This window comes from Protomyctophum parallelum (genome assembly GCF_964188405.1).
Source record: "Protomyctophum parallelum genome assembly, chromosome: 22".
NCBI lineage: Eukaryota > Metazoa > Chordata > Actinopteri > Myctophiformes > Myctophidae > Protomyctophum > Protomyctophum parallelum.
Genome location: NC_139714.1, coordinates 31,932,098 through 31,956,842, shown reverse-complemented (window position 1 = coordinate 31,956,842; position 24,745 = coordinate 31,932,098). Strand labels below are relative to the sequence as shown.

At 42.7% G+C, this 24,745-nt stretch overlaps 2 protein-coding genes across 3 annotated transcripts; one reads left to right on the top strand and one right to left on the bottom strand.

The window, feature by feature from the left end:
- Nucleotides 1-5,072: 5,072 nt before the first annotated feature.
- On the bottom strand, nucleotides 5,073-8,474 carry LOC310853127 (GTPase IMAP family member 7-like; the record flags this gene model as incomplete). Its single annotated transcript, XM_083757366.1, has 4 exons — nucleotides 8,369-8,474; nucleotides 6,651-6,889; nucleotides 5,653-5,870; nucleotides 5,073-5,484 (listed from the first exon to the last, which is right to left on the bottom strand). The coding sequence occupies exons 1-4, from the start codon at nucleotides 8,397-8,399 to the stop codon at nucleotides 5,073-5,075; spliced, it is 900 nt and encodes a 299-aa protein (XP_083613492.1). The 5' UTR covers nucleotides 8,400-8,474.
- A 5,939-nt stretch (nucleotides 8,475-14,413) lies between these two features.
- On the top strand, nucleotides 14,414-24,360 carry tigarb (TP53 induced glycolysis regulatory phosphatase b). 2 transcript variants are annotated; one of them, XM_083757633.1, is made up of 7 exons: nucleotides 14,414-14,471; nucleotides 14,902-14,939; nucleotides 18,024-18,145; nucleotides 18,250-18,327; nucleotides 18,532-18,642; nucleotides 21,755-21,886; nucleotides 22,615-24,360. In XM_083757633.1, the coding sequence occupies exons 1-7, from the start codon at nucleotides 14,440-14,442 to the stop codon at nucleotides 22,861-22,863; spliced, it is 762 nt and encodes a 253-aa protein (XP_083613759.1). In that variant the 5' UTR covers nucleotides 14,414-14,439; the 3' UTR covers nucleotides 22,864-24,360. The 2 variants fall into 2 exon arrangements, with proteins under 2 accessions (XP_083613759.1, XP_083613758.1); XM_083757632.1 differs by having other exon boundaries at nucleotides 22,612-24,360.
- The last annotated feature ends 385 nt before the right edge of the window (nucleotides 24,361-24,745 follow it).

Below are 24,745 nucleotides of genomic sequence, written 5' to 3'. Positions count from 1 at the left end.
TGAGCTATCCTAACTGTCCTATGGATCTCTTGGAAGACACATTATTTTTTCCATGGTTTTGGAAACAGGTGTCTGACGATGAGGGGGTTGTGAACAAAATACCCGGAAGACCGGGCACCCATTTTGGTGTCGGCATCATGTTATGCTTTAGCTATTTAAAAATAGCAGATCTACAAGCTCATATCGCGCCACCGAGTGTCGCGATACGAGCTTGTAGGTCTGCTATTTTTGAAAAATCAACAAGAACGACTGACATTTTTATAATCTGACCTCAGGTCAGAATGGGTTAATCAGACCAGTTTTTCTCCAGTGGAAACCTGGTATGAATCTGATCTCAGGTCAGAATGGGTTAATGGGTTTAGTAAAGGGGAAAAAAATCACTGAAATCCATTATTACTATAATGACACATAGTTCAATGTTGAAAATGTTGTCTGTAAAGTGGATTATGGCGCTCCGTCTTTAAAGGGATAGTTCAGAATTTTTTTACTTAAGCTGTATGTAATACTTGCCTTTAATCACACTATGAACTATGTTTTTTGTGTCCATATCACTGCGCCCAAAAATAGTTACATGTGATAGAGGGGTCAAAGTTGAACGAAAGTGGTCAAAGTTGAACGAAAGTTGCGCTAATATTTAAGAAATATAATAATGTCAACATTACAAATGACGCTAATTTTGTGGATTAACTTTTAACTTAACTTTTAATGCGTGGCCCCAGTGAACCCCACTAAAATGACCGGAACTACTTAATATTCACCAAAACCAGAGCAGAACTCCCACCACGGGACTCGGGCAATCAATTAATACAGTTGCAACCACTAAATGAATGGCAAGTATTTCATACAACTTAAGTTAAAAAAAAATGTGAACTATCCCTTTAATCACTCATCTAGAGTCCACATATTGGCCATGTCATTATAAGAACAAGACTTCTGAAGATTTCTTAAAAAATTAAAAAAAAATTAAATAAAATAAGAATCCCACAAAATAGTGAAAATAGCCAATCAATATACTAGTTCTAAATGTGGTCCAGAAACGTCATTAAATGCCCCTGGCTATTGGGTTCATTTTTGCTACCTTTGTGTCACATCGAAGTATAAAATAGGGCATTCATTTATCAAAAAAACTAAATGCTCAAATATGGAGATAAACGATTTCTGCCCAACATCAATGTAATGATCTGCTACAGTGGACCAGTTCAGTCATTCTAAAATGAAGAAGAATCAACTTTATTGACACAATATGACAGAAGTGGTTCAAATGTATTTTTCTTATTTGAAATAATTGGGAACTTGTCACCTGCTTGACACGAACAAGGTTACTTAAGATAGTATGTATTTCATTAATTGTGGCGATAATGGAATTGTGTGTAATTCCCATTTTCATAACCAGCACAGTACAAAATGCCAACGGTGAGTCCAGCACTGGCAGTAGGGGAACCAGTAGAGGAGAGAATGAAGACGTGGATTAAAATGAATTCTTATGCTTCATGGGGATCAGTGTATTTTTATGGTAAAATATTATTGTAACATTGATTGTATGTAACTTGTAGGCTTGTGTGAGACAAGTATGAGTGTGTAGCTTTTTATAATTGTGACTTTTTGATTGTTCAACTCAATCTGGCTTAAATGCAGAGAGAAAACCACGCTGGTACTCATGTTTTGCCTACGTTATGTGTACTGTACTGTACCTGACACTGAATATACTTTGCTATTGTTCAGCTTTTGCAGTGCGAGTGCCTCTGTACAGTAGGACACAAGAAATGCAATGGATTCCTCTGTAGTCTGGAACGGACCAGGTGTAGACAAGAGCAACCTGGACTGGACTTCAGTGCACAGGATAAGGAGTCCACACTAACAGCAACCGTACTGGTCTGGACTGCACCCTATCAATGACTCTTCTCAAGAAGCAGAGAAGAGGGCTCAAAACACAGACACAAGATTCCCAAATATTCAATAATAAAACAAATATTTCTACAATATATGACTAAGAAGTGGTTTTTGCCTCTACCAGGCCGAAGGGGAGGGTGGGGGCGTGTGTGCACGTGCGTGCGCACACGTCCATCCACTAATCTCTGGCACCGTTTGGTCGTTGCCAAACTGCGCACACACTCCCTGGATGCCAACACCAAACCTCTGCCCCAAGTTTTCCAAAACGGCCTGTTATAGCGCCACCATGATGCCGATTTTTGCAAAACACATTTCTTTATATTGCTCGTATCACGTCAAGAGATGCGTACATTGGAGCTCTACGATCACGTAGGCACTTTATAAGCAAATGTTGCTCCGAGGGTCCACAAGTGAAAGACCACCGCATAGCCTCGAAATCCGATAAAGTGCATCGCCGCAGTCATCGCCACGTTAATGCGGGACCCACGGCGTTCGGTACGAGGACACTTTGACCTTTCCAAAAAGGTCAACGCGGCAGCGGTGGCTGAACGGTTTGCGTAGCGGTCTTGATATCGGAAGGTCGCTAGTTCGTATCCCCGGACCAGCACGTTACAATGACCACCGCTGAAGTGCCCTTGGACAAGGCATTGAACCTCTACCATGAAATGTTCTATATGAGCAGGGCCTGGCTGTAAACAAGTTCTTGACCTTAGTCCAGTTACCCTGGGTAAACATAGTACCTTTCCTTTCCTTAGTCCAGTTACCTGGGGTAAACATAGTACCTTTCCTTTCCTTAGTCCAGTTACCCTGGGTAAACATAGTACCTTTCCTTTCCTTAGTCCAGTTACCCTGGGTAAACATAGTACCTTTACTTTCCTTAGTCCAGTTACCTGGGGTAAACATAGTACCTTTCCTTTCCTTAGTCCAGTTACCCTGGGTAAACATAGTACCTTTCCTTTCCTTAGTCCAGTTACCCTGGGTAAACATAGTACCTTTCCTTTCCTTAGTCCAGTTACCCTGGGTAAACATAGTACCTTTCCTTTCCTTAGTCCGGTTACCCTGGGTAAACATAGTACCTTTCCTTTCCTTAGTCCAGTTACCCTGGGTAAACATAGTACCTTTCCTTTCCTTAGTCCAGTTACCCTGGGTAAACATAGTACCTTTCCTTTCCTTAGTCCAGTTACTCTGGGTAAACATAGTACCTTTCCTTTCCTTAGTCCAGTTACCCTGGGTAAACATAGTACCTTTCCTTTCCTTAGTCCAGTTACCCTGGGTAAACATAGTACCTTTGCTTTCCTTAGTCCAGTTACCCTGGGTAAACATGGTACCTTTCCTTTCCTTAGTCCAGTTACCCTGGGTAAACATAGTACCTTTCCTTTCCTTAGTCCAGTTACCCTGGGTAAACATAGTACCTTTCCTTTCCTTAGTCCAGTTACCCTGGGTAAACATAGTACCTTTCCTTTCCTTAGTCCAGTTACCCTGGGTAAACATAGTACCTTTCCTTTCCCTCAATAACTACTGCACTAGACGCATCACAACACCCTGTGGCCTAGACACACACACACACACACACACACACACACACACACACACACACACACACACACACACACACACGCCACACACATGAATATTCTATGCGTCTTAGTTAACATAAAGCATAGTGTTCTCAAATAAAATGAGAAATTGCATCTATATGCAAATTTCATTTTGGAGTGCCGCTTTTTCCACTTCAAATATATTAGTTTATTTATTTTACTCGACATATATACCATTGCAGGTGTTAATTGATAACAAAAGAAAGTCTTGCACATGGTTTGTGAAAGGTATAGAAATGTCACAGATTTATTTTTGTATTTTTATTTTTTTTACAGACAACAAAAGGCCGACATAAAATAGGGTGGTGGGTGGATCATTCACAATCACATCTTAGTGAAGTAGGCTATCCGAGATATTTTGGTGGGGAAATAATCTAGCAGTGGGGCCCACAGCTTCGGAAAGGAAACCTGAAGCTTCATTCATCTCATCATTTAGACTGAGTGGAAAAGCAATCACCTGCCCCGAATTTCTTAAAGATGGAGTGCCACAATTTTTGTATTTTTCCAGTTTTTCATGTGTCTATGAGGTGACAGTACTTCATTAGACACCCTGGAGTTGTTTTTATGTGCAATGGTGTATTAACTTTGTATTTAGGGTTTCTGCCTGGAGGCTGAACCCTTGACAGTCAAACGGGCCAATGAAGTAAACAGTAATATAGTGACACCACACTATCAGCCCCTCCCCTAACCCCTCCCCCTTTATCATACAACTACAGCTGTGGGTGCGGCTTCAGTTCAGGTGGATCACCACCCATCACCACCCACCAGGCAATCCAGGCATACTTAATGAACTGGTGGGCGTGTCCACATAAAAGCATGATTTTAACAAATACTGTACACTTTTTGGAAAAAGTTCTTCCCCCTTATATTGTAATAATACCTGATGATCATGTTTTAGGGTGGAAAAAAATGGTGGCACTCCATCTTTAACAGAAAGTAGCTCATAACATGTCTATGGTGGATTCTCATGAAACTAAAACTTAGCAGATGGAAGAGGATAAAAGCTTTCCATCCAGCTACAATGTTGGCAGACGAATCTGCCACTGGAAAAAAAAGTGTCAAAAAAGTTGGAATGCGTTTGTAATCAATCGCCCCTTGAATACACCAAAGTTATTACTCAGGCCATGCCAGGCTATAACAATGTTGGTGAGTTTAACGTTGTTTAAATACAATCAGACTTTTCTGTTTGTATGTGTATGAGCTGTCAAGGCCACTCAGTAGGCGTTCCCTCTCTAGAATAGAAACTTAAAAAGATGAGATAAAGTGTGATAATAAATCTCTACATTTACATTAAACAAAACTCTGCCGACACCCATTTTGGGGTCGGCATCATGTTATGCTTTAGCTATTGAAAAATAGCAGATCTACAAGCTCATATCGCGCCACCGAGTGGCGCGATACGAGCTTGTAGGTCTGCTATTTTTGAAAAATCGAAGAACGACTGACATAGAAACATAGCTTTTTCAGAAAACTGTCATTTTCAAACAGACATTTTTAGAATCTGATCTCAGGTCAGAATGGGTTAAGAAAGTATGGTGATATAGGTATCATAGCAGGCTAATATTTCTGCCCTGGCCTCTAGGCCTACTTCAGGTTGTCTTGGTCCCTAGTCTCTGCATTAGCAGCCTGAGCCAGTATGGTTGCCAGGTTGCCAGGTTGGTCCCTAGTCTCTGCATTAGCAGCCTGAGCCAGTATGGTTGCCAGGTTGCCAGGTTGGTCCCTAGTCTCTGCATTAGCAGCCTGAGCCAGTATGGCTTGAAAGAGAACAACACGTTGCATGAGATCGCCAAGGAAAGAGAAGTTGTGCACTTGCGTCTCCGCTAACTGCCTGTCTCCTCCTTGTTGGAGCGTCTTCTCCGCCTCCTCGTACATGTCCTCGCTGAAGTGCTTTCCGCCGTTTATCGCCAGCATGTCGTCGATCTTCCTGATCAACCCCACGACCTGGGCCCTGTTCCTGGGGTTGTTGTTGTTGAACACGTGGTACCTGTTGCCGCACCTGTGGAGATGGGCAGTATTTGAAATACATGTATTTGAAATACGTATTTGAAATACTTTTTTGTATTTTGTAATTTGTATTTCGATGGGGATGGAAGATGTATTTTGTATTTTGTATTTAGATACATTTTTTGACCCAGTATTTGTATTTTGTATCCCATCTCTGCACCTGTGGATCACCTCCCGGAGAAGCGGGTGGCCGTTCTGAATGTACTCCTGGATGGTCCGGCCTTTCAGCTCGTCGCCGCGCGTGAACACGACCAGCATGTGCCTGGAGGCCGTCTGTCCGAAGAGCTGCTCCAGAGCCTCCACGCAGTTCTCCTCTTCTTTGGTGAACCTGCCGATCTGCATGACCAGCAGGAGGGCGTGCGGGCCGGGGGCAGACACCTGCAGTGGTGGACAAAAAAGGGCTCAACCTCAGAAAAGTCCTGCAGCTAAATCAAATACTAGGGCCGGGACTAATTGCGATTAATTACGATTAATTAACTACAGAAAAGTTAATGCATTAAAAAAATTAACGCATTTTAATCGCACTATTTCTTTCACCGCGGAACGTTGTCACTGGGCAGTTTTCAGACGGACCTGCGCACCAAGTGTCCGTGTCCTCTTCAGACAATAACACCACCAGAAACCGCAGACAGTTCACCAGACTGGGGGAAGCCGCTGAGATCACTTTGCTTGTCCCCGTGGATTGGAAATAGGATTTAAAAGGCTATCCGATGGTAGCGTGGATTACAGCACAGTTGTGTGCAATTATTCAATAAAGAATTATTACCCCTATTACTACAAAAACAATGTTTTATTGCTTAAACTTATGTATTCACTATTCATTGATTCACTAGTATACCAAAATCCATTTGAAAGAATTGCTTTCTCACTGTTCTCGGGTCAAATAATGATATGCGATTAAAATGCGATTCATCTAGATTAATTAATCGCAAAGCCTCTGATTAATTAGATAAAAAAAATTAATCGAGTCCCAGCTCTATAAAATACTGAAGAGAATATACTCATATTCAAGTAAATGCACTTTGTCAGTGTCCACTGTCCACTAAAAGTATGAGAGAAATGTTTGTCAACTATATCCTTTTGCCCCTCCAACGTCGTGACTATAATAACTAAATCAAAATGTGCTATCAAACACTGCTGTCCACCACTGTACTGTACCTGGATACATCTGACAATCTCTTTCTTTATGTGCTCTGCGGACATCGATGTGTCCAGTAGTCCTGGCGTGTCGATCACAGCGATGTGTCGTCTCCCTTTCACCTTCGATTTGTCGCAGTTCTGGGTCACTGACACTGCGTTGGCACGTGACTCGAACACCTTGGAGCCCAGGATGGTGTTGCCTACGGCACTCTTCCCCACTCCCGTCTTCCCGATCATGACAACTCTCAACGGCTCCCCTAGAAACACAAATGATATAACACACACACACACACGCACGCACGCACGCACGCACGCACGCACGCACGCACGCACGCACGCACACACACACACACACACACACACACACAATTCACAACGGAAATATACGACCAAGTGTAAATGATCTCTCACAGTCATTCACCAAAGGCGACGTAATGACTTAATTTGTGCGGATCGCCTGTGTATCTCATTTCGCCTGCAGGCCCAATTCTGGAATAGAGCCGGTGGCCAGGCTGGGTGCAGCCTATACCGGTATGTGCTTTTTTTTTGTTTTTTGTTTGTTTGTTTGTTTGTTTTTTGTGAGGGATTTTATTTGTCTATTTATTTTTGGGCGCTCAGCCGCCCCCCCACCCTGCCCGGCCCTTCTGGCAAATGCCAGAATTGGCAGACCGTCCAATCCGTGCCTGCATAGGGCCACTTGACTCCTAGAACCGGCACTGCACACACACACACACACACACACACACACACACACACACACACACACACACACAGTTCAAATCTATCCCCACCAATTAAGGATGTTTTTTAAGCTTTTATACAACGTGCCTGGTCCCTGCAGGCTATTCGATCCATGCATGCTTCATCTATTCGTATTCATTGCATTAAGCAACCAAAACGTTCTTCATATTGTCGCAACAGAGGAGAGGCTGGTCTGCATTTCATGCGAGTGCAGGAAGAGAAGAGTAGCAGAGCTCTAATGATAGAGATAAGCCTATGGATGCAATGCAGTAGGCTCATATTGTTGGCAAAAACACACACACATATATATATATATATATGTGTATATGTATATATGTATAATATGCAAAAAGTTTGAAAATAGCAGATCTATGAGCCTGGCTATTTTCTTTCATTCAACTATTTTATTGTAAGTATAAGTAAATAAATAAATGAACAGTTTTGGACATAGGCCTACCAGGCTTTCCACTCGACCGCAATGATAAACTGTGGAATGCACTTCCCATTGCAGTCAGAACTGCAGCATCACTCCCAATCTTCCGCCGTAGTCTGAAAACCCACCTTTTCAGACTCCATCATGGCCCATAGCACTTACCCTACCCCCTTAGATAGCATTTCTGTAGACTTAGATAGCATCTGATACAGACTTATAGCATGTTATGTAGACAGCACTATAATTGTATTGTATATAGTCATAGCACGCCATAGTACATATGTATAGCATAGTAGTAAATATGTATAGTTTATATGTATAGTGTATGTATAGTTTCATTATATAGATATTCCACTGTTACTTTCTTAGCTTACGCATGTTTCATGATAAATGCTTTTTATGTGATGTATTCCCATGCTTTTGTTCTTGCTTAAATGTAAATCGCTCTGGATTAAGAGCGTCTGCTAAATGCCTAAATTGTAAATTGTAAATTGTAAATTGTAAATTGTAAATTGATAATGCTGAAATGAAATGGCTCAAACTGAAATAGATCCAACATCACCTTTGGGGATGGAAGCTAGGCGATTACCCATCTCGGCTCGATGTGGTTGAAAATGGAAAAGAAATTAAAATGTGTCTTTTCATTAGCTCCCACGGCACCGCCCTCTTAAGCTGTGACTGACATAGTAATGCACGTGATGTACATTTCCATTTCAGGTTTGTCCAGAAGAAGGAATGACAGCAATGACACTATATCTACAACAACACGGTAAACTCCAGTGAACGTTGTTCGTAATCGTATGTCCGTAATTCCGTATATGGATATTTTAATATTCACAATTTTAAATATATAGTGTCAGGATGACATGCTCATTAATATGTTGCAGGAGATTTGTGGTATTGTATGCTATATCTGTATACCACATTTGTCATGGTACTGTATGTGTGCAGAACTGGACAAGTACATTTTGTCAGTTGAGAGAAAGTGTTTCAAAGTGTCAAATTACAATAACAATTAAATCATAACACCTCCTCAGCTCTAATCAAACTAAAAGGACACTGCATTCCTTTAACACATTCTGACCTGAGATCAGATTCATACGAGGTTTCCACTGAACACACACTGGTCTGATGAACCCATTCTGACCTGAGATCAGATTCTAAAAATGTCAGTCGTTCTTCGGTTTTTCAAAAATAGCAGACCTACAAGCTCGTAGCGCGCCACTCGGTGGCGCGCTATGAGCTTGTAGATCTGCTATTTTTCAATAGCTAAAGCATAACATGATGCCGACACCAAAATGGGTGCCCGGTCAGAATGGGTTAAACATTCCTTTGACATGGTTTTGAATCTCAGGTATGTTTCCATTGGTCTGCATAGTTTTCTCATCAACAGTACCACACCACAACAGTACAGTAGCTACCACACCACAACTATTTAAGCTACGTTGACAAACACGAAACTAGTTTAGCTTGTAGAACTTCCTGTCTCCTCATGTCCCCAAGTAACACTGTCCTCTGAAAGGCCATCTGCAATAACCTGCATGAAGTATATAGGCCTACTGCGCACCCATTCACCTTTGCAGCTAAGTGTCCCTTTCTCTGACTGCAACTGTACTTATATGACCCATTTATTGAAATCCCAAACATGGACCATGCCACATATAATGCCATCCCAATCTTGGGCATAGGCTAAGAAGAAAAGACATTGCTGATCTAAAAGGTCACAACATGCCGTAATGTGTTTGTAGATCGGCTTTTACCCCAAAATAAGTTTTGATAAGTGACTTATTTTAAAATGTGTATCGCAGTGGAATAGAGTAGACACTATGACACGTCAAGAGTCTATTAGTACTGTAGGCTATACATTTGTGTTTCTGGTAATATCATTGATCACTTATTTTGCATGTCCGTGGCAAAAATAAAACATTAATGGAAATGACCATCACATTCACAAGCTGGCATAGTTAGTGATGCCCCCGGGTGCTATCATGGTTATTGGTGGTGGCGGCAATACTAATCATTTTAGTCTAGATAAGATCCTGTGTTGAATAGCATGCACTTTATGAACAAAATAACACCCAAACCAGACAATTAAGGAAAGTGCAAATAACATGCATTTTAAAAAACTGCTTTTAATATTTAATATCATATTGTCTATGTGTCCCAACAATGAGGTTGATGGGCGGTGTAGCAGAATATCCACAGTATCAAATGCTGGCCAAAGGTCAAGGCAATGCTGTCGCACAAAAAACATATTTTCCGCCCCCATGTTCTATGATGACACGGAGCTGTCATCATAGACCCAAGAAGGTTGATGGGCCGGTGCAGCAGAATGGTATGATCCATTCCACAGCTCCGCCCCAATTGCTCTCACTGTAGCCTATATAGTCTTGCCATTTGTGTCACATATGAAATGGGACCCAAGAAGCTCTTTAAGAACTGAACACAGAAGAACATACTGTACATTTTGATTCCAGGTAAGAATATATATAAATATATAATACATATATTATTTTCTATTTACTTGTTAGCAGTGAAAGTATACAAAGCTTATAGAGTACCAGAAGCTCTTATGTGTCTGTGCATATATTATACCTGATTCTGAACCATTGATTGATTGATTGAAATATTTATTAACAGTTTGCAGAATTTACAGTACATTTCAAGCACAAACTCAATACAAAGACTGTCAACTGTGAGTGGACGACCCAATTAAGCATTACACTTGTTTACAACAGGGTCCACATTGTTCAATTCATCAAAACATTTAGAGACATACAAATAGACATTTCTATGTAGCTAAAGAACAGAACAGGAATTCATCATATAGGAAGCAAAAAGGGATTCAGATTTGACAGAGGCCAGTTTCACATCAGTGGTGATCAGAGATTTACGTGTTATTTGCACTCTGACCATGCTTTGCTTTTCAAAGATTCATACGAGGTTTCCGCCGGACACACACTGGTCTGATTAACCCATTCTGACCTGAGATCGGATTCTAAAAATGTCAGTCGTTCTTCGATTTTTCAAAAAATAGCAGACCTACAAGCTCGTATCGCGCCACTCGGTGGCGCGATACGAGCTTGTAGATCTGCTATTTTTAAATAGCTAAAGCACGACATGATGCCAACACCAAAATGGGTGCCCGTTCAGAATGGGTTAATATTCACAATTTTAAATATATATATATATAATTTTCCAGTGACCATGGCGGCACATCTTATGGCTGCCCAGGCTGTTGTTTTCCAGTGACCATGGCGGCACATCTTATGGCTGCCCAGGCTGTTGTTTTCCAGTGACCATGGCGGCACATCTTATGGCTGCCCAGGCTGTTGTTTTCCAGTGACCATGGCGGCACATCTTATGGCTGCCCAGGCTGTTGTGTCAATTGGTTCCTCACTTGCTCAACTCATTCCAACTCATCGCCAGTGCAGCATTACGATCAGCAACTATAGTTCCCATGCACTCATCAATCCCAGGTAATTGTTTATTTTTACTAATGTGTTTTATATAGTATTATTATTATTATTATTATTATCATCATTTGCTCCAACCAGTGGTGTCATTTAGGGTCTCCCAGGATGACAATTTCTTCCCCTATAGTGTTCATATTTAACCTAAAATCCAGTTGTTTCAACATGACATTCCTCTTTTAGGGCATATCATGCATCTGGCTCTAACTTTCATTCTTCTTTCTTCCCACTAAGCATGTATGTTTCGAGTGGCAGTTGTACCATTGGGAACCAAACGGTGGAAAAGAACTGAACCGGTTCCCACTGGGAACCAACCGGTGGAAAAGGGGTCTTACAGTACACATTCAACATGACATTTCTCTTTTGGGCATGTCATATTATGCAAACATTTTCAAACATTTATTCTTTCCCAACCCCAACAAATTGTGAAAATTTGGGGTCTAATTGGTAAATTATCTTTGACAATACCAATGTTTTCCCCTGAAATTACGCCTCTGGTTCTAACTTTCATTCTTCTTTCTTCCCACTAAGCATGTATGTTTCGAGTGGCAGTTGTACCAGATCTTTACCACACCAAATCCCCGCATCCAGCGAGTACATGGTTGAGTTCCAGAAGACGCCACACACTGCGAGGGGTGCTGTCGGTTGCTTCACCTACGAGCTCCAAAGTCCCCGCAACAATTCAGCCACCAAGCAGATGGCTTACTTGTTCTCTGTGCCCTATGACTACAACCTGTACTCCAACTGGCATGCAGGGGGGTTCTATAGCCGCAGCAAAGCTTGTGATTACAATCTTTGGTACGAGATGTACAACAATTCTGAGTACGGATTTAAAAGACGCAAAGGAGGCCAGTCCTTCGCTTACTCAGACGGTGAATTTAAAATCGAGGCCACAATGACAGACACTTACACGCCTGTCATGACTGTGGAAATTTATAACGCCTGAGTTCAGGGTTAAAGGTATATTCAGTGATTTCACTCAAAAACCCTTAGGTTTCGTTTTTGGCTGTGGGACCCAGCCTTTCGTCCAATCAGGATAGAGAGTCAAAAACGAAACCTAAGGTTTTTTGACCCCCAGGGGTTAACTGGGGACAGGGAGGAACTCCTTATATGGCCAGCACACTCTATAGTAGGGAGGATTATCACAACAAAACAAAAAAAAAGTGATATTTGAATTAAGTGAAATCACTGAATATACCTTTAAAGGTATATTCAGTGATTTCACTCAAAAACCCTTAGGTTTCGTTTTTGGCTGTGGGACCCAGCCTTTCGTCCAATCAGGATAGAGAGTCAAAAACGAAACCTAAGGTTTTTTGACCCCCAGGGGTTAACTGGGGACAGGGAGGAACTCCTTATATGGCCAGCACACTCTATAGTAGGGAGGATTATCACAACAAAACAAAAAAAAAGTGATATTTGAATTAAGTGAAATCACTGAATATACCTTTAAAGGGTTAAATTGAGTGAAAGTTAAAAAGGTTATTTTTGCTATAGGTTATAGCTCTATATTGTTGTATAGTAATCATTGCTATAGCTTGTTTGTGTTATCACCTCCAGTTTCACTATTCCTGTATCGAATTCTCCCTTACAGTAGCCTAATTGGATAAAATTGATATTCTGACTTGAAAATTTACTTTCTGAACCCATTCTGACCTGAGATCAGATTCATACGAGGTTTTCCACTGGACACACACTGGTCTGATGAACCCATTCTGACCCAAGATCAGGTTCTAAAAATGTCAGTCGTTCTTCGATAAAAAAAAATAATAGCAGACCTACAAGCTCGTATCGCGCCACTCGGTGGCGCGATATGAGCTTGTAGATCTGCTATTTTTCAATAGCTAAAGCATAACATGATGCTGACACCAAAATGGGTGCCCGTTCAGAATGGTTTAATGTAGAGCTGAGACGGGGAGAACAAACACTCTAGAGCACTGCGGCAGTGATTACTATCAGAATACAGAGCTATGTAACACTTACTACTTCAACAAAACAAAACAAATCTACATTCATTTAGCCTACCTTTACTAAGTGAGAGAGAACGAGACAGCTAGAGAGACAGCTAGTATTCAAGATATGACTTGATTCTCTCTCTATAGGAATATAGATCTAAAACTTTATTTCTTTGCTGAGGGTATAAATCTTGGCAAACATGAATCTTATTATTTCAGGAAAGACTTTAATTGGGCTTCTATTTTTGATTGGTTAGGGCGAGTACTATACTAATCTAATGTAACGATTCTGATCTCCAGTAGGCCTATATTATTTTAATGTTTTTGATCCTCATTGGTGGAGGCTTTGTACACTATAAATTAACTTTTTTATTTTTATTACAGCTGGATTGTTTTGGTTCTTTGATTCTCTTAACTTTGTATTACACTACTATTACTACTACTACAATATTGCATTTGTATTGTTTAGTGTTATTAAATATAATAATACAAAATAATCACAGACTGTGCATCTTAAAATAATAAAAGCACGTACAGTAATCAGTCACTTGTGCTTGTGTGGATTTGTTTACCCAATCATTATTATTTTCACAGTATAGGACATTCAAATGGGACGTAAGTTTGAGAACTATACTGTAATCGTCGACTCCACTCGGAGCCCGATTACGAGTGTTAGGATAGCTATAGGTTAGGTTAGGTTATTCTGCACCCTATAGGGATCTAATCCAGGTTGGGAACCACTGCTATAAATTATAATACATCAAAGAGGCATGAGCCAAACTCTATCCAAGTCCAACGTTGAAGATGCCACTACCTACTGGCGAAATGTGGAATTGTCTTTCGGGTGCTTTTTTTTTTTGTTGATGAATTGTACCACAATGTACGTGGACCCTGTTGTAAACAAGTGTAATGCTTAATTGGGTCGTCCACTCACAGTTAACAGTCTTTGTATTGAGTTTGTGCTTGAAATGTACTGTAAATTCTGCAAACTGTTAATAAATATTTCAATCAATCAATCAATCAATCAATCAATCAATCAATCAATGCTTCAAAACGCCACTGAGCAACTTCCACTGAAATGAATAGCATGTGTCTGCAATGTGATTGGTCGGTGACGCGACGTTGTCAAGACGTCATGATGTCGTCGCTAATGACCCAAACAGGAAGTACTGCACAGTACAGCACACAGTCACCCACCCGGGGCGAACATGTTTACCTTCAGCCTGACATTCATCCGACAGTAAGTACACTTCATATAGTTTAAACCATGCTTATTATTCACGACATTATAGATGCACGTGACAGCATTAAGTGTGAACTTCATAGTTTTAAACCATGTTTATTGTCACGACATGTATACCTGCCAGCATTTGGGTGACAAGCAAAACGTCTTAACGTCATATTTTAAAAACCATGATTATTTATTATCACGCGTCACGACATTGATTGTACGTGACAGCATTTGTGCGACAAGCAAACTATAAAGACGAAACGAAACTTAAGTCCCAATTTAGTAGCTAAATTATACGACATTATACGACATTTTAATTGTTGATATCCATTGCAATGTATACGTGCAGTGTCAAACGTTCCCTCAGTCTGTCTGACGTGTATAAATGAAGATGAAACTGATGACACTGACATAATATGTGTTGTCTGTGTTCACACAGTGGAGAGACACAGTACAACAGAGACAAACTGTTGCAAGGTATGTTGGAACTTTATAAAGTCAGATTAAACAATCTGTCCCCCCAGCTAAACTATAGTTAATAATAACATCAACATCAGTTTAGCCCATTCTGACCTGAGATCAGATTCACACGAGTTTTCCACTGGACACACACTGGTCTGATTAACCCATTCTGACCTGAGATCAGATTCTAAAAAAATGTCAGTCGTTCTTCGATTTTTCAAAAAATAGCAGACCTACAAGCTCGTATCGCGCCACTCGGTGGCGCGATATGAGCTTGTAGATCTGCTATTTTTCAATAGCTAAAGCATAACATGATGCCGACACCAAAATGGGTGCCCGGTCAGAATGGGTTTTAACATTGACTATTTGAAATGGCTGATCTACAAGCTCACAACGACGAACCACGTGCGATGCCTCCATTTCTAGATTCTCCTATTAAAGAAATAAAAAAATAAAATAGCCCTCGAATTTCTGTGATCTTATACATACATTTCATGTGTTCCATTATACACACAGCCATAGAGCGTGCCCTCCCCTGCGAGCAGAGTTAGCAGCGGTTGATGTGCGGCATGATAAATGTGGTCCGCACTCAATGTGTACTCACCCAACAAATAAGTCCTAAGACTTGGAGTCACATATAGAGCACCGAAGTCCTGACGTAACTCGCTCATCCCGACGATTCCCCTGGTTCACGGAAGTAGTTTCTCTATGGAGAATAACATGGGGTGATCTTAATATCGTCTACTATAAGCGTTGTGGTCCAAAAATAAACAAGCTGTCTCGGCGTTATTGTCAGGGAGGTGTCTCTGTATCGTTTGCAACAGTCAGTCACTCATATATGATACAGTCTGCTTCTAGCGAAAATCTAACTAATTCAGCAGCAGTAACATTAGCGTTTTCTCTCAGTCAGTTGATTCTTCATATCCATGTGAGTGAAGCGGCCGGGATGACATGTTTATTTTTCAAACACAGTTCTTATATGAATCAATCTAAAACTCCTCCTATGGTGATTTCAATGCAACTAAACAAATACATGAACCTGGGGACTGACGCCCTCTACTGAAAGTGACGTCAGACTTCGGTGCTCTATAGTCCTCTAGTTTCATATCCATGTGAAAGTTCTGGCAGAAAACGCGTGTTTAGTAAAAAATTCTCCACTTTTCCCATGAGCTGCACACAGAAGATATTGACCGAAATATCATCACTGACCGAAACATCATCACAAATTGTCTTACTTACTTACGCCTACTGCCCCTTCTGGGGCATATAGGCCGTCAAGAAGTGATCTCCAGGCATCTCTGTCTTGAGCTGTTCTCTCCAGCTGGTTCCAGTTCATCTTTATGGTCTTGATGTCTTCCTCCAGGTCTCTGCACCAGGTGTTTCTTGGGCGACCCCTTTTCCGCTTGCACAAATTGTCCAGGGAAGCACAAATTAATGGGGCATGTGTTTTGGCATGTGTTGCATGTGTTGTATTAATTACCCAGCACCATTCGAAACGCACCTGTCAATTGTATGCCCCATACATTTATTTCTGCTTCCCTGGTCAATTTGTGATGACGTTTGTGGTTATAAGTCCATCAGTCATTCCGGGCCCCTCGCCCGGAGAGAATGTCTTCGGTGTGCAGCTTGTGGAAAGGGTGGAGATATTTTACTAAACACACGTTTTCTGCCAGAACTTTCACATGCATATGAAACGGCAATATCTGACTCCAAATCTTAGGAATTATTTATTGGGTGAGTATACAAGGGTGCGGACCACATCTTTGCCGCGCAGCCATCCACCGCTGCTAACTGCGAGCAGGGGGGGCACCGATCTATGACTGTGTATTATGGAATTACATGAAATGTATGTAAGATCATCACAGACATTCTAGGGCTACAGATGGGTGTCTGTCTGTGGCCGAATAATACATAGGCTATTTAATTTGATGGATCCTGGACATGGAAAATGTTTGAAAACTGCTGATGTGTAGAGTAGACATTGTAAAGATCATTCTTTCTTTCAATGACTGCATCAGGCTTTAACCCATTCTGACCTGAGATCAGATTCATACGAGGTTTCCGCCGGACACACACTGGTCTGATGAACCCATTCTTTTTTTTTTTTAAGATATTTCTTTGCGGCTTACGCCTTTTATTGATTTTTGAAGGGACAGACAGTAGGCTGACAGGAAACGGGAGAGAGATGGGGGGATGACATGCAGTAAAGGCCGCGTCGGGTCCGGGAGTCGAACCCGCGGCACACTGCGACTGGATTACCAGTCCGGTGCCCAGACCGTTACGCTACGGCCTGGGCCTGATGAACCCATTCTGACCTGAGATCAGATTCTAAAAATGTCAGTCGCTCTTCGATTTTTCAAAAATAGCAGACCTACAAGCTCGTATCGCGCCACTCGGTGGCGCGATATGAGCTTGTAGATCTGCTATTTTTCAATACCTAAAGCATGACATGATGCTGACACCAAAATGGGTGCCCGGTCAGAATGGGTTAATGTTCTCATGGTGTTTTTTCTTGTCTCGTATCGTCAAGGCAAGTTGCAGAGGTAACCGGAACGCTCACTCACCCCAAAACATACTCGCTCGCCTTCGTTATTTTTGTGAACCACTCACTCACCCCCAGCAGTTCTTGTGTATTTGTTTTATTGAAGTTAATGTTGGGGATACGTTTAGGGTTACTGAGGGTTAAGTTTGGGCATATTTTTACTGGGGTTACAATTAGGAATAAGGTTAGGTTTGGGCATAGTTTTACTGGGGTTACAATTAGGAATAAGGTTAGGTTTGGGCATAGTTTTACTGGGGTTACAATTAGGAATAAGGTTAGGTTTGGGCATATTTTTACTGGGGTTACTTACAATTAGGAATAAGGTTAGGTTTGGGCAAAGTTTGACTGAGTTTACGTTTAGGAATAAGGTTAGGTTTTAGGCAAAGTTTTACTGAGGTTACGTTTAGGAATAAGGTTAGGTTTAGGATTTCTTTTTTTACTGACGTTAAGTTTAGCAATGAGGTTAGGGTTAGTTGGTCTGTCTTGACTTGTATGGTCAGGTCAAGGACTTTAGACAGGATTTCACTGTTTCATGGTGGTTTGTCCTGTATGTTCAGGCCAAGGTGTCGACACAGTGCTGTCAGAGACTGGCCTCCAACAGGCAGAGGCAGTGGGACAGTACCTCAGGGACCTCCGCTTCGACAACGTGTTCGTCAGTGACCTTCAGCGGGCCCGCCAGGTGAGATGTGCCAGTGTTGTGTATAGTTTGTCCATGAAAATGTGTGCTTAGAACATTGGAGCTTATAGCATCAACCATTGCCACATGTTTCCCTTCTGTTGCAGACTGCTGAGGGGATTCTGAGGAACAATGCTCACTGTTCTGACACAGAGATGGTTCTGGACCCTTTACTCAGAGAGAGGGTAAGTAAGTCAAGTAATGTAGTATTTTGTGTAGTTAATAATGATCATGTAAATGAGGTTCTGTGTGGGAACTCTGTGCACTTGCTTTCTGCTGGCTGACCATGGGTCGTGTCGGCTCCATGCTTCTATTCTCAACCAATCACATACTTACTTCATAACAGAAGACCCTATTCAATTGTGTATGTGTCTCTCTCCACCATACAGGGTTTTGGCATTGCTGAAGGGCGCCCCAAAGAAGACTTGAAGAACATGGCTAACTCTGCTGGCCAGTCGTGTCGAGACTACACTCCCCCAGGAGGAGAGACCTTAGACCAGGTGAGACTACACTCCCCGGGGAGACCAGGCCAGGGTAGTACCAGAATATGTCGAACCTCATTTAGTTGACTGTCATGTTCAAAAGAATGATCTAGGAGTGCATTGTTTGTACAACAGCACCCCACAGTGGCCTTTTTAGGGACTTGGTAGTTTGTTCTTGTACTATTTATTCTGAAAACCACTTTGTAACTGCAGCTTTGACCGATGCCATATTTTTTGCGTCCAGTACCGATCCTGATTTTGTAAAGTCTTAGACCACCACAATTAGATTTTGTATTCAGGAGAGCGTAAAAAAATCAGGGTTAGGGTTCCAGGCACTAAGTAGTAAGCAATAAGCCTTGCCGAGCCATGAGGCCCATAGGGTTAGGAGCCTATCTCCTGTTTCTGTAGCCATGAGGCCCATAGGGGCAGGAGCCTATCTCCTGTTTCTGTAGCCATGAGGCCCATAGGGGCAGGAGCCTATCTCCTGTTTCTGTAGCCATGAGGCCCATAGGGCAGGAGCCTATCTCCTGTTTCTGTAGCCATGAGGCCCATAGGGGCAGGAGCCTATCTCCTGTTTCTGTAGCCATGAGGCCCATAGGGGCAGGAGCCTATCTCCTGTTTCTGTAGCCATGAGGCCCATAGGGCAGGAGCCTATCTCCTGTTTCTGTAGCCATGAGGCCCATAGGGTTAGGAGCCTATCTCCTGTTTCTGTAGCCATGAGGCCCATAGGGGCAGGAGCCTATCTCCTGTTTCTGTAGCCATGAGGCCCATAGGGTTAGGAGCCTATCTCCTGTTTCTGTAGCCATGAGGCCCATAGGGTTAGGAGCCTATCTCCTGTTTCTGTAGCCATGAGGCCCATAGGGTTAGGAGCCTATCTCCTGTTTCTGTAGCCATGAGGCCCATAGGGTTAGGAGCCTATCTCCTGTTTCTGTAGCCATGAGGCCCATAGGGTTAGGAGCCTATCTCCTGTTTCTGTAGCCATGAGGCCCATAGGGTTAGGAGCCTATCTCCTGTTTCTGTAGCCATGAGGCCCATAGGGTAGGAGCCTATCTCCTGTTTCTGTAGCCATGAGGCCCATAGGGCAGGAGCCTATCTCCTGTTTCTGTAGCCATGAGGCCCATAGGGTTAGGAGCCTATCTCCTGTTTCTGTAGCCATGAGGCCCATAGGGTTAGGAGCCTATCTCCTGTTTCTGTAGCCATGAGGCCCATAGGGTTAGGAGCCTATCTCCTGTTTCTGTAGCCATGAGGCCCATAGGGTTAGGAGCCTATCTCCTGTTTCTGTAGCCATGAGGCCCATAGGGTTAGGAGCCTATCTCCTGTTTCTGTAGCCATGAGGCCCATAGGGTTAGGAGCCTATCTCCTGTTTCTGTAGCCATGAGGCCCATAGGGTTAGGAGCCTATCTCCTGTTTCTGTAGCCATGAGGCCCATAGGGTTAGGAGCCTATCTCCTGTTTCTGTAGCCATGAGGCCCATAGGGTTAGGAGCCTATCTCCTGTTTCTGTAGCCATGAGGCCCATAGGGTTAGGAGCCTATCTCCTGTTTCTGTAGCCATGAGGCCCATAGGGTTAGGAGCCTATCTCCTGTTTCTGTAGCCATGAGGCCCATAGGGTTAGGAGCCTATCTCCTGTTTCTGTAGCATGTAGCGTGAGGCAGCTTGAGGTACAAGTACACCCCCTGCGCAGGGACCAGCCACTCTAACCACAAGGCCAATGAACTGGTTGTTATAAGTAAAAGGCCTTTATTATATTTGGGCTACAAGAGACAATAAAATACACCAAAATGTCTCGGCTTATTTTAGTAATTTTATTTAACCACTGAAACCCGATTAAAGAAATAGCCAATCTACAAGTTCACAAGAAAATGTTTCAATCTTGTCGCCTGTACAGTAATATCCTGCCCAATTATCGGTTGCAAAAAAGTCGAATAATAACAACCAATATATTGGTCTGGCTCATCATGGACAAATGTGTCTGTGGACACATTTAAAAATTTAGTTTTTTTTTTTGCATAATCAATCAATCAATCAATCAACTTTATTTGTTCAGACTCAGGGTCCAATAAACAACAGACCACAAGGGGGCGGTATAGAGGGGAGTGCGGTATGCTCTGAAGAGATTTACTTTAACCTCAGGTGAACATGAGTGGAATTTCCTCCCCAGCATGTTGGCCTGAGCATACAGTATACGGCGCTGCATATACAGATCCTCCTCATCAGACATTTGGTCAGTTATCACATGTCCCAGATATTTGGCTTCACTGCAAATGGATAACACCTGATCAGATAGATAAAAGGAGGGGAAGGAGAGGTCTTTATCCTCCTTTCGTCCTGCAGATCATTACTACGCTCTTTTTGGCATTATATTTGATATCATACGCTACCCCATATTCAGAGCATATACATTTAGCAGCTGTTGAAAGCCAGCACTACTGGGAGAAAGTATTGCCAAATCATCAGCGTACATTAGATGGTCCAGACTTTAATATATTAGCGCCCCTCACTTCACACAGGTGTTGATTTTTGTTATCGTGAGAACGATGGCTTCCATTTTCGCATTGCAACTTTTACAGGAAAAGAGAGCCTGCAGTTTCTATTGGCTTGGATTCCCTATCGATGAATGATGTCACTGGTGGACGGGTTTCTGAACTGCCCACAGCCCTCCTATGAGACACAGACACAGACACAGACACAGACACAGACTGAGTAGAAAGAAATAGTAAATTATAGGAAGAGAAGTTGAAAATGGTGAGTGGTAGTGAAAATAGCCAATCTGTTGTGAGCTTGTAGATCTGCAGTTTTCACTAGTTTGGGTCCCGGGCAAACGTCTGGGAACCACTGCACTAGGACATGTGGTTCTTTAACTTTGTATTTCCTAAGACCCCCATATCTCTGAGAGTTTTATTTTGTGCACTCAAGAGTTACAGACATGTTAAGGTAATTCAAGGTTATAGCTCTTTGTCTTTTCTGGTATATTATTGTCCACTCATTTATAAGTCCGTGGCAAAAATTGAATTTTGACAAAAAAATATCCACCACAAGCCAGCATGGGCCCACCATGGGGATCATGACCCCTGTTGTGGGGCCCATACGTGGAGTGTCTTATGAGTACCATCTGTGTTCACCTGCTCACAGGTGAGGCTGCGATTTAAGACGTTCCTCAAAGTCTTGTTCCAGCGGTTGGTCGATGAGCACGGCTGGCCGGGCCACAGCGACGCCATGCCAGGGGCAGCAGCGGGACCCCCAGCAGTGGACCCCCCCCCCAATGTACGCATGTCACATTTATTTAGCAACTAAACCCATTTGGACCTGGGGGACCCGTTCGTTAATCTGGAACCATCGGTGGTTCTCAACCTTTTTTAATGTAAAGGACCCACAAAGTTATGTATGTAGGGAGCCCCAGAAGCAAATATTTGAGTTTAAAATGTACAACCTCATATCGCGGCATGAAGGGATGCGCTATGGGCGTGTATACATCTGCTGTTTTTGAATAGCCAAAGTGTAAAATAATGGTTAAAGTGGTTACACAGATGCTTTCCCCGTTTTAACGGGTTGCCCTGTGCAGTTTCTATTCACAAAGCCTAAAATAAATGTAATTTTTCTTTATACCAAAATACATAATTAATCCAGAAGGTCTGAAGAAAAAAGGGCAAAACTAGCATGTGCTTAAATTCATATTTAGAAAATGTTTCAGATGTCAAAAATTTCTGAGATGATAGAATGGTGATGGTTGATGATGGTCATGGAAGGGGAACCTTCTGAAACCTTCCTGGGCAAAGATAATTAACTTCAAAATATTAAAAAAACGGTCAAAATGACCTCTCAGACCTTCTAGTGTTAAAACCGGGAAAACATCCCTGTCATTTTTACAAGACATTTGGTAGAATCGGCCTCCTCGGGTCTTAATGGGTTATTAAATCATTAATCGCATTTGTTTTGACAATTTAGTCCTGAACTAAAAAAATTAAAAACAATGTCCACGATCACGACAGCAGCCCTGCGCCGCCGCCGACGCCGCGGTGGTCCCCCCTGCCGCCGGCCTCCCCCACGACGGGCTGGGCGGCGCGCTGGTCCACGCCCTGGTGGTGAGTCACGGCGCCTACATCCGCGTGGCCATCAGGCACCTGGTGGAGGACCTGCACTGCTCTCTGCCGCCGGGCCTGAAGACACAGCAGGTGTTCTCTCCCTGTCCCAACACCGGCATCAGCCGCTTCGTCGTCACGCTGAGCCGGGGGGGGGGGTGACGACGACGACGGCGCCGCCACCACCGGACCCCTGCGGCTCTCCTCCGTTCGCTGTGTGTTCGCCAACCGGAAGGACCACCTGGAAAAACTCAGAGACCTTCAGGAGTAGCCGCCCGCCGGCGCTGGTTGGGGTGTGAAAAGAGCACTGAGAAGAGTTTGCGAAAGGTGGATACGTTAGGTTGTTAAACTGTGTTTATAAAAAGAATTCATCATGTCTCTCATCATGTGTCGGGTGGAAACTTCCAAATGTGTCACTTTTCAGGATTTTAAATTCAAACGTGGCAAAAGTAGCAGATCTACGAGCTTGGGGGATCTGCTAATTTTGATGCTTTTTAGTGACGCTGTAGTATGTACTGTAGTACGATCTCAAGTAGGGCGTTAAATTACAAAGAAACAAGTTCAAATATGGAGTGAGGTTTCTGCCTGACAGCAAATGATATTCAAAATAACAGCAATCGGTGTCGAATTAATCATTGTAGACGATGGTAACTGTGATTATTTTTTTTTCCTCCATTCCGGAAACCTTGAACTCAAAGACACCCTGTGATTGGCTGACGCAGGGGTACAGAATCGCTCGGTTTGTTTCTGTTTATGATAAGATATGGACCCCCAGTTTGATTAGGCCACAGACTCCATTCGATATGCATTAGGAGGATTAGGCCACAGACTCCATTCGATATGCATTAGGAGGATTAGGCCACAGACTCCATTCGATATGCATTAGGAGGATTAGGCCACAGACTCCATTCGATATGCATTAGGAGGATTAGGCCACAGACTCCATTCGATATGCATTAGGAGGATTAGGCCACAGACTCCATTCGATATGCATTAGGAGGATTAGGCCACAGACCCCATTCGATATGCATTAGGAGGATTAGGCCACAGACTCCATTCGATATGCATTAGGAGGATTAGGCCACAGACCCCATTCGATATGCATTAGGAGGATTAGGCCACAGACTCCATTCGATATGCATTAGGAGGCTTAGGCATTAGGAGGCATTAGGAGGATTAGGCCACAGACTCCATTCGATATGCATTAGGAGGATTAGGCCACAGACTCCATTCGATATGCATTAGGAGGATTAGGCCACAGACTCCATTCGATATGCATTAGGAGGATTAGGCCACAGACCCCATTCGATATGCATTAGGAGGATTAGGCCACAGACCCCATTTGATCAATCAAAGTTATTTTAACTCAGAGAGTGTACCAATGGAACACGTACACTCTCTGAGTAACAGACCCATAAGGGTAACTATCATTTAGCTGGGGACCCCCTGGAACTCCCTCAAGGACCCCTGGGGGTCACCGGACCCCACTTTGGGAACCACTGCTGCTGTAGGAGACTCAATGGAGATGCCGTAAGTCTCCACCAGTCATCAAAGGATTCGCTTAGGAATGTGACAAAAACAAAGAAATCTCATTTTCATAGAATATAGAAGTGATTTGTTGAGTGAATGAATAATAATAAATAAATGATTTCAATTATCCTTAAACCCATTCTGACCGGGCACCCATTTTGGTGTCAGCATCATGTTATGCTTTAGCTATTTAAAAATAGCAGATCTACAAGCTCATATCGCGCCACCGAGTGGCGCGATACGAGCTTGTAGGTCTGCTATTTTTGAAAACAATCGAAGAACGACTGACATTTTTAGAATCTGATCTCAGGTCAGAATGGGTTCATCAGACCCAGTGTTTGTCCGGCAGAAACCTCGTATGAATCTGATCTCAGGTCAGAATGGGTTAAATAAATCTAGACCCACGCAGTAAAAACATTTCTCTAGTTACCATATGAAATAACAATGCCACCTCTTTCTTCTCGACATTCACCGGCGTGTATGTTTTTAACGATCGACGATTATTCAGAACCCT

What these genes read in the sequence shown, in the direction of transcription:
- tigarb (XM_083757632.1), top strand. Translation starts at nt 14,440, where the DNA reads ATGTTTACCTTCAGCCTGACATTCATCCGACA. An exon ending in AGCCTGACATTCATCCGACA is followed by an intron (nt 14,472 to 14,901) that starts GTAAGTACACTT and finishes GTGTTCACACAG; the next exon opens with TGGAGAGACACAGTACAACA. An exon ending in CAGAGACAAACTGTTGCAAG is followed by an intron (nt 14,940 to 18,023) that starts GTATGTTGGAAC and finishes CTGTATGTTCAG; the next exon opens with GCCAAGGTGTCGACACAGTG.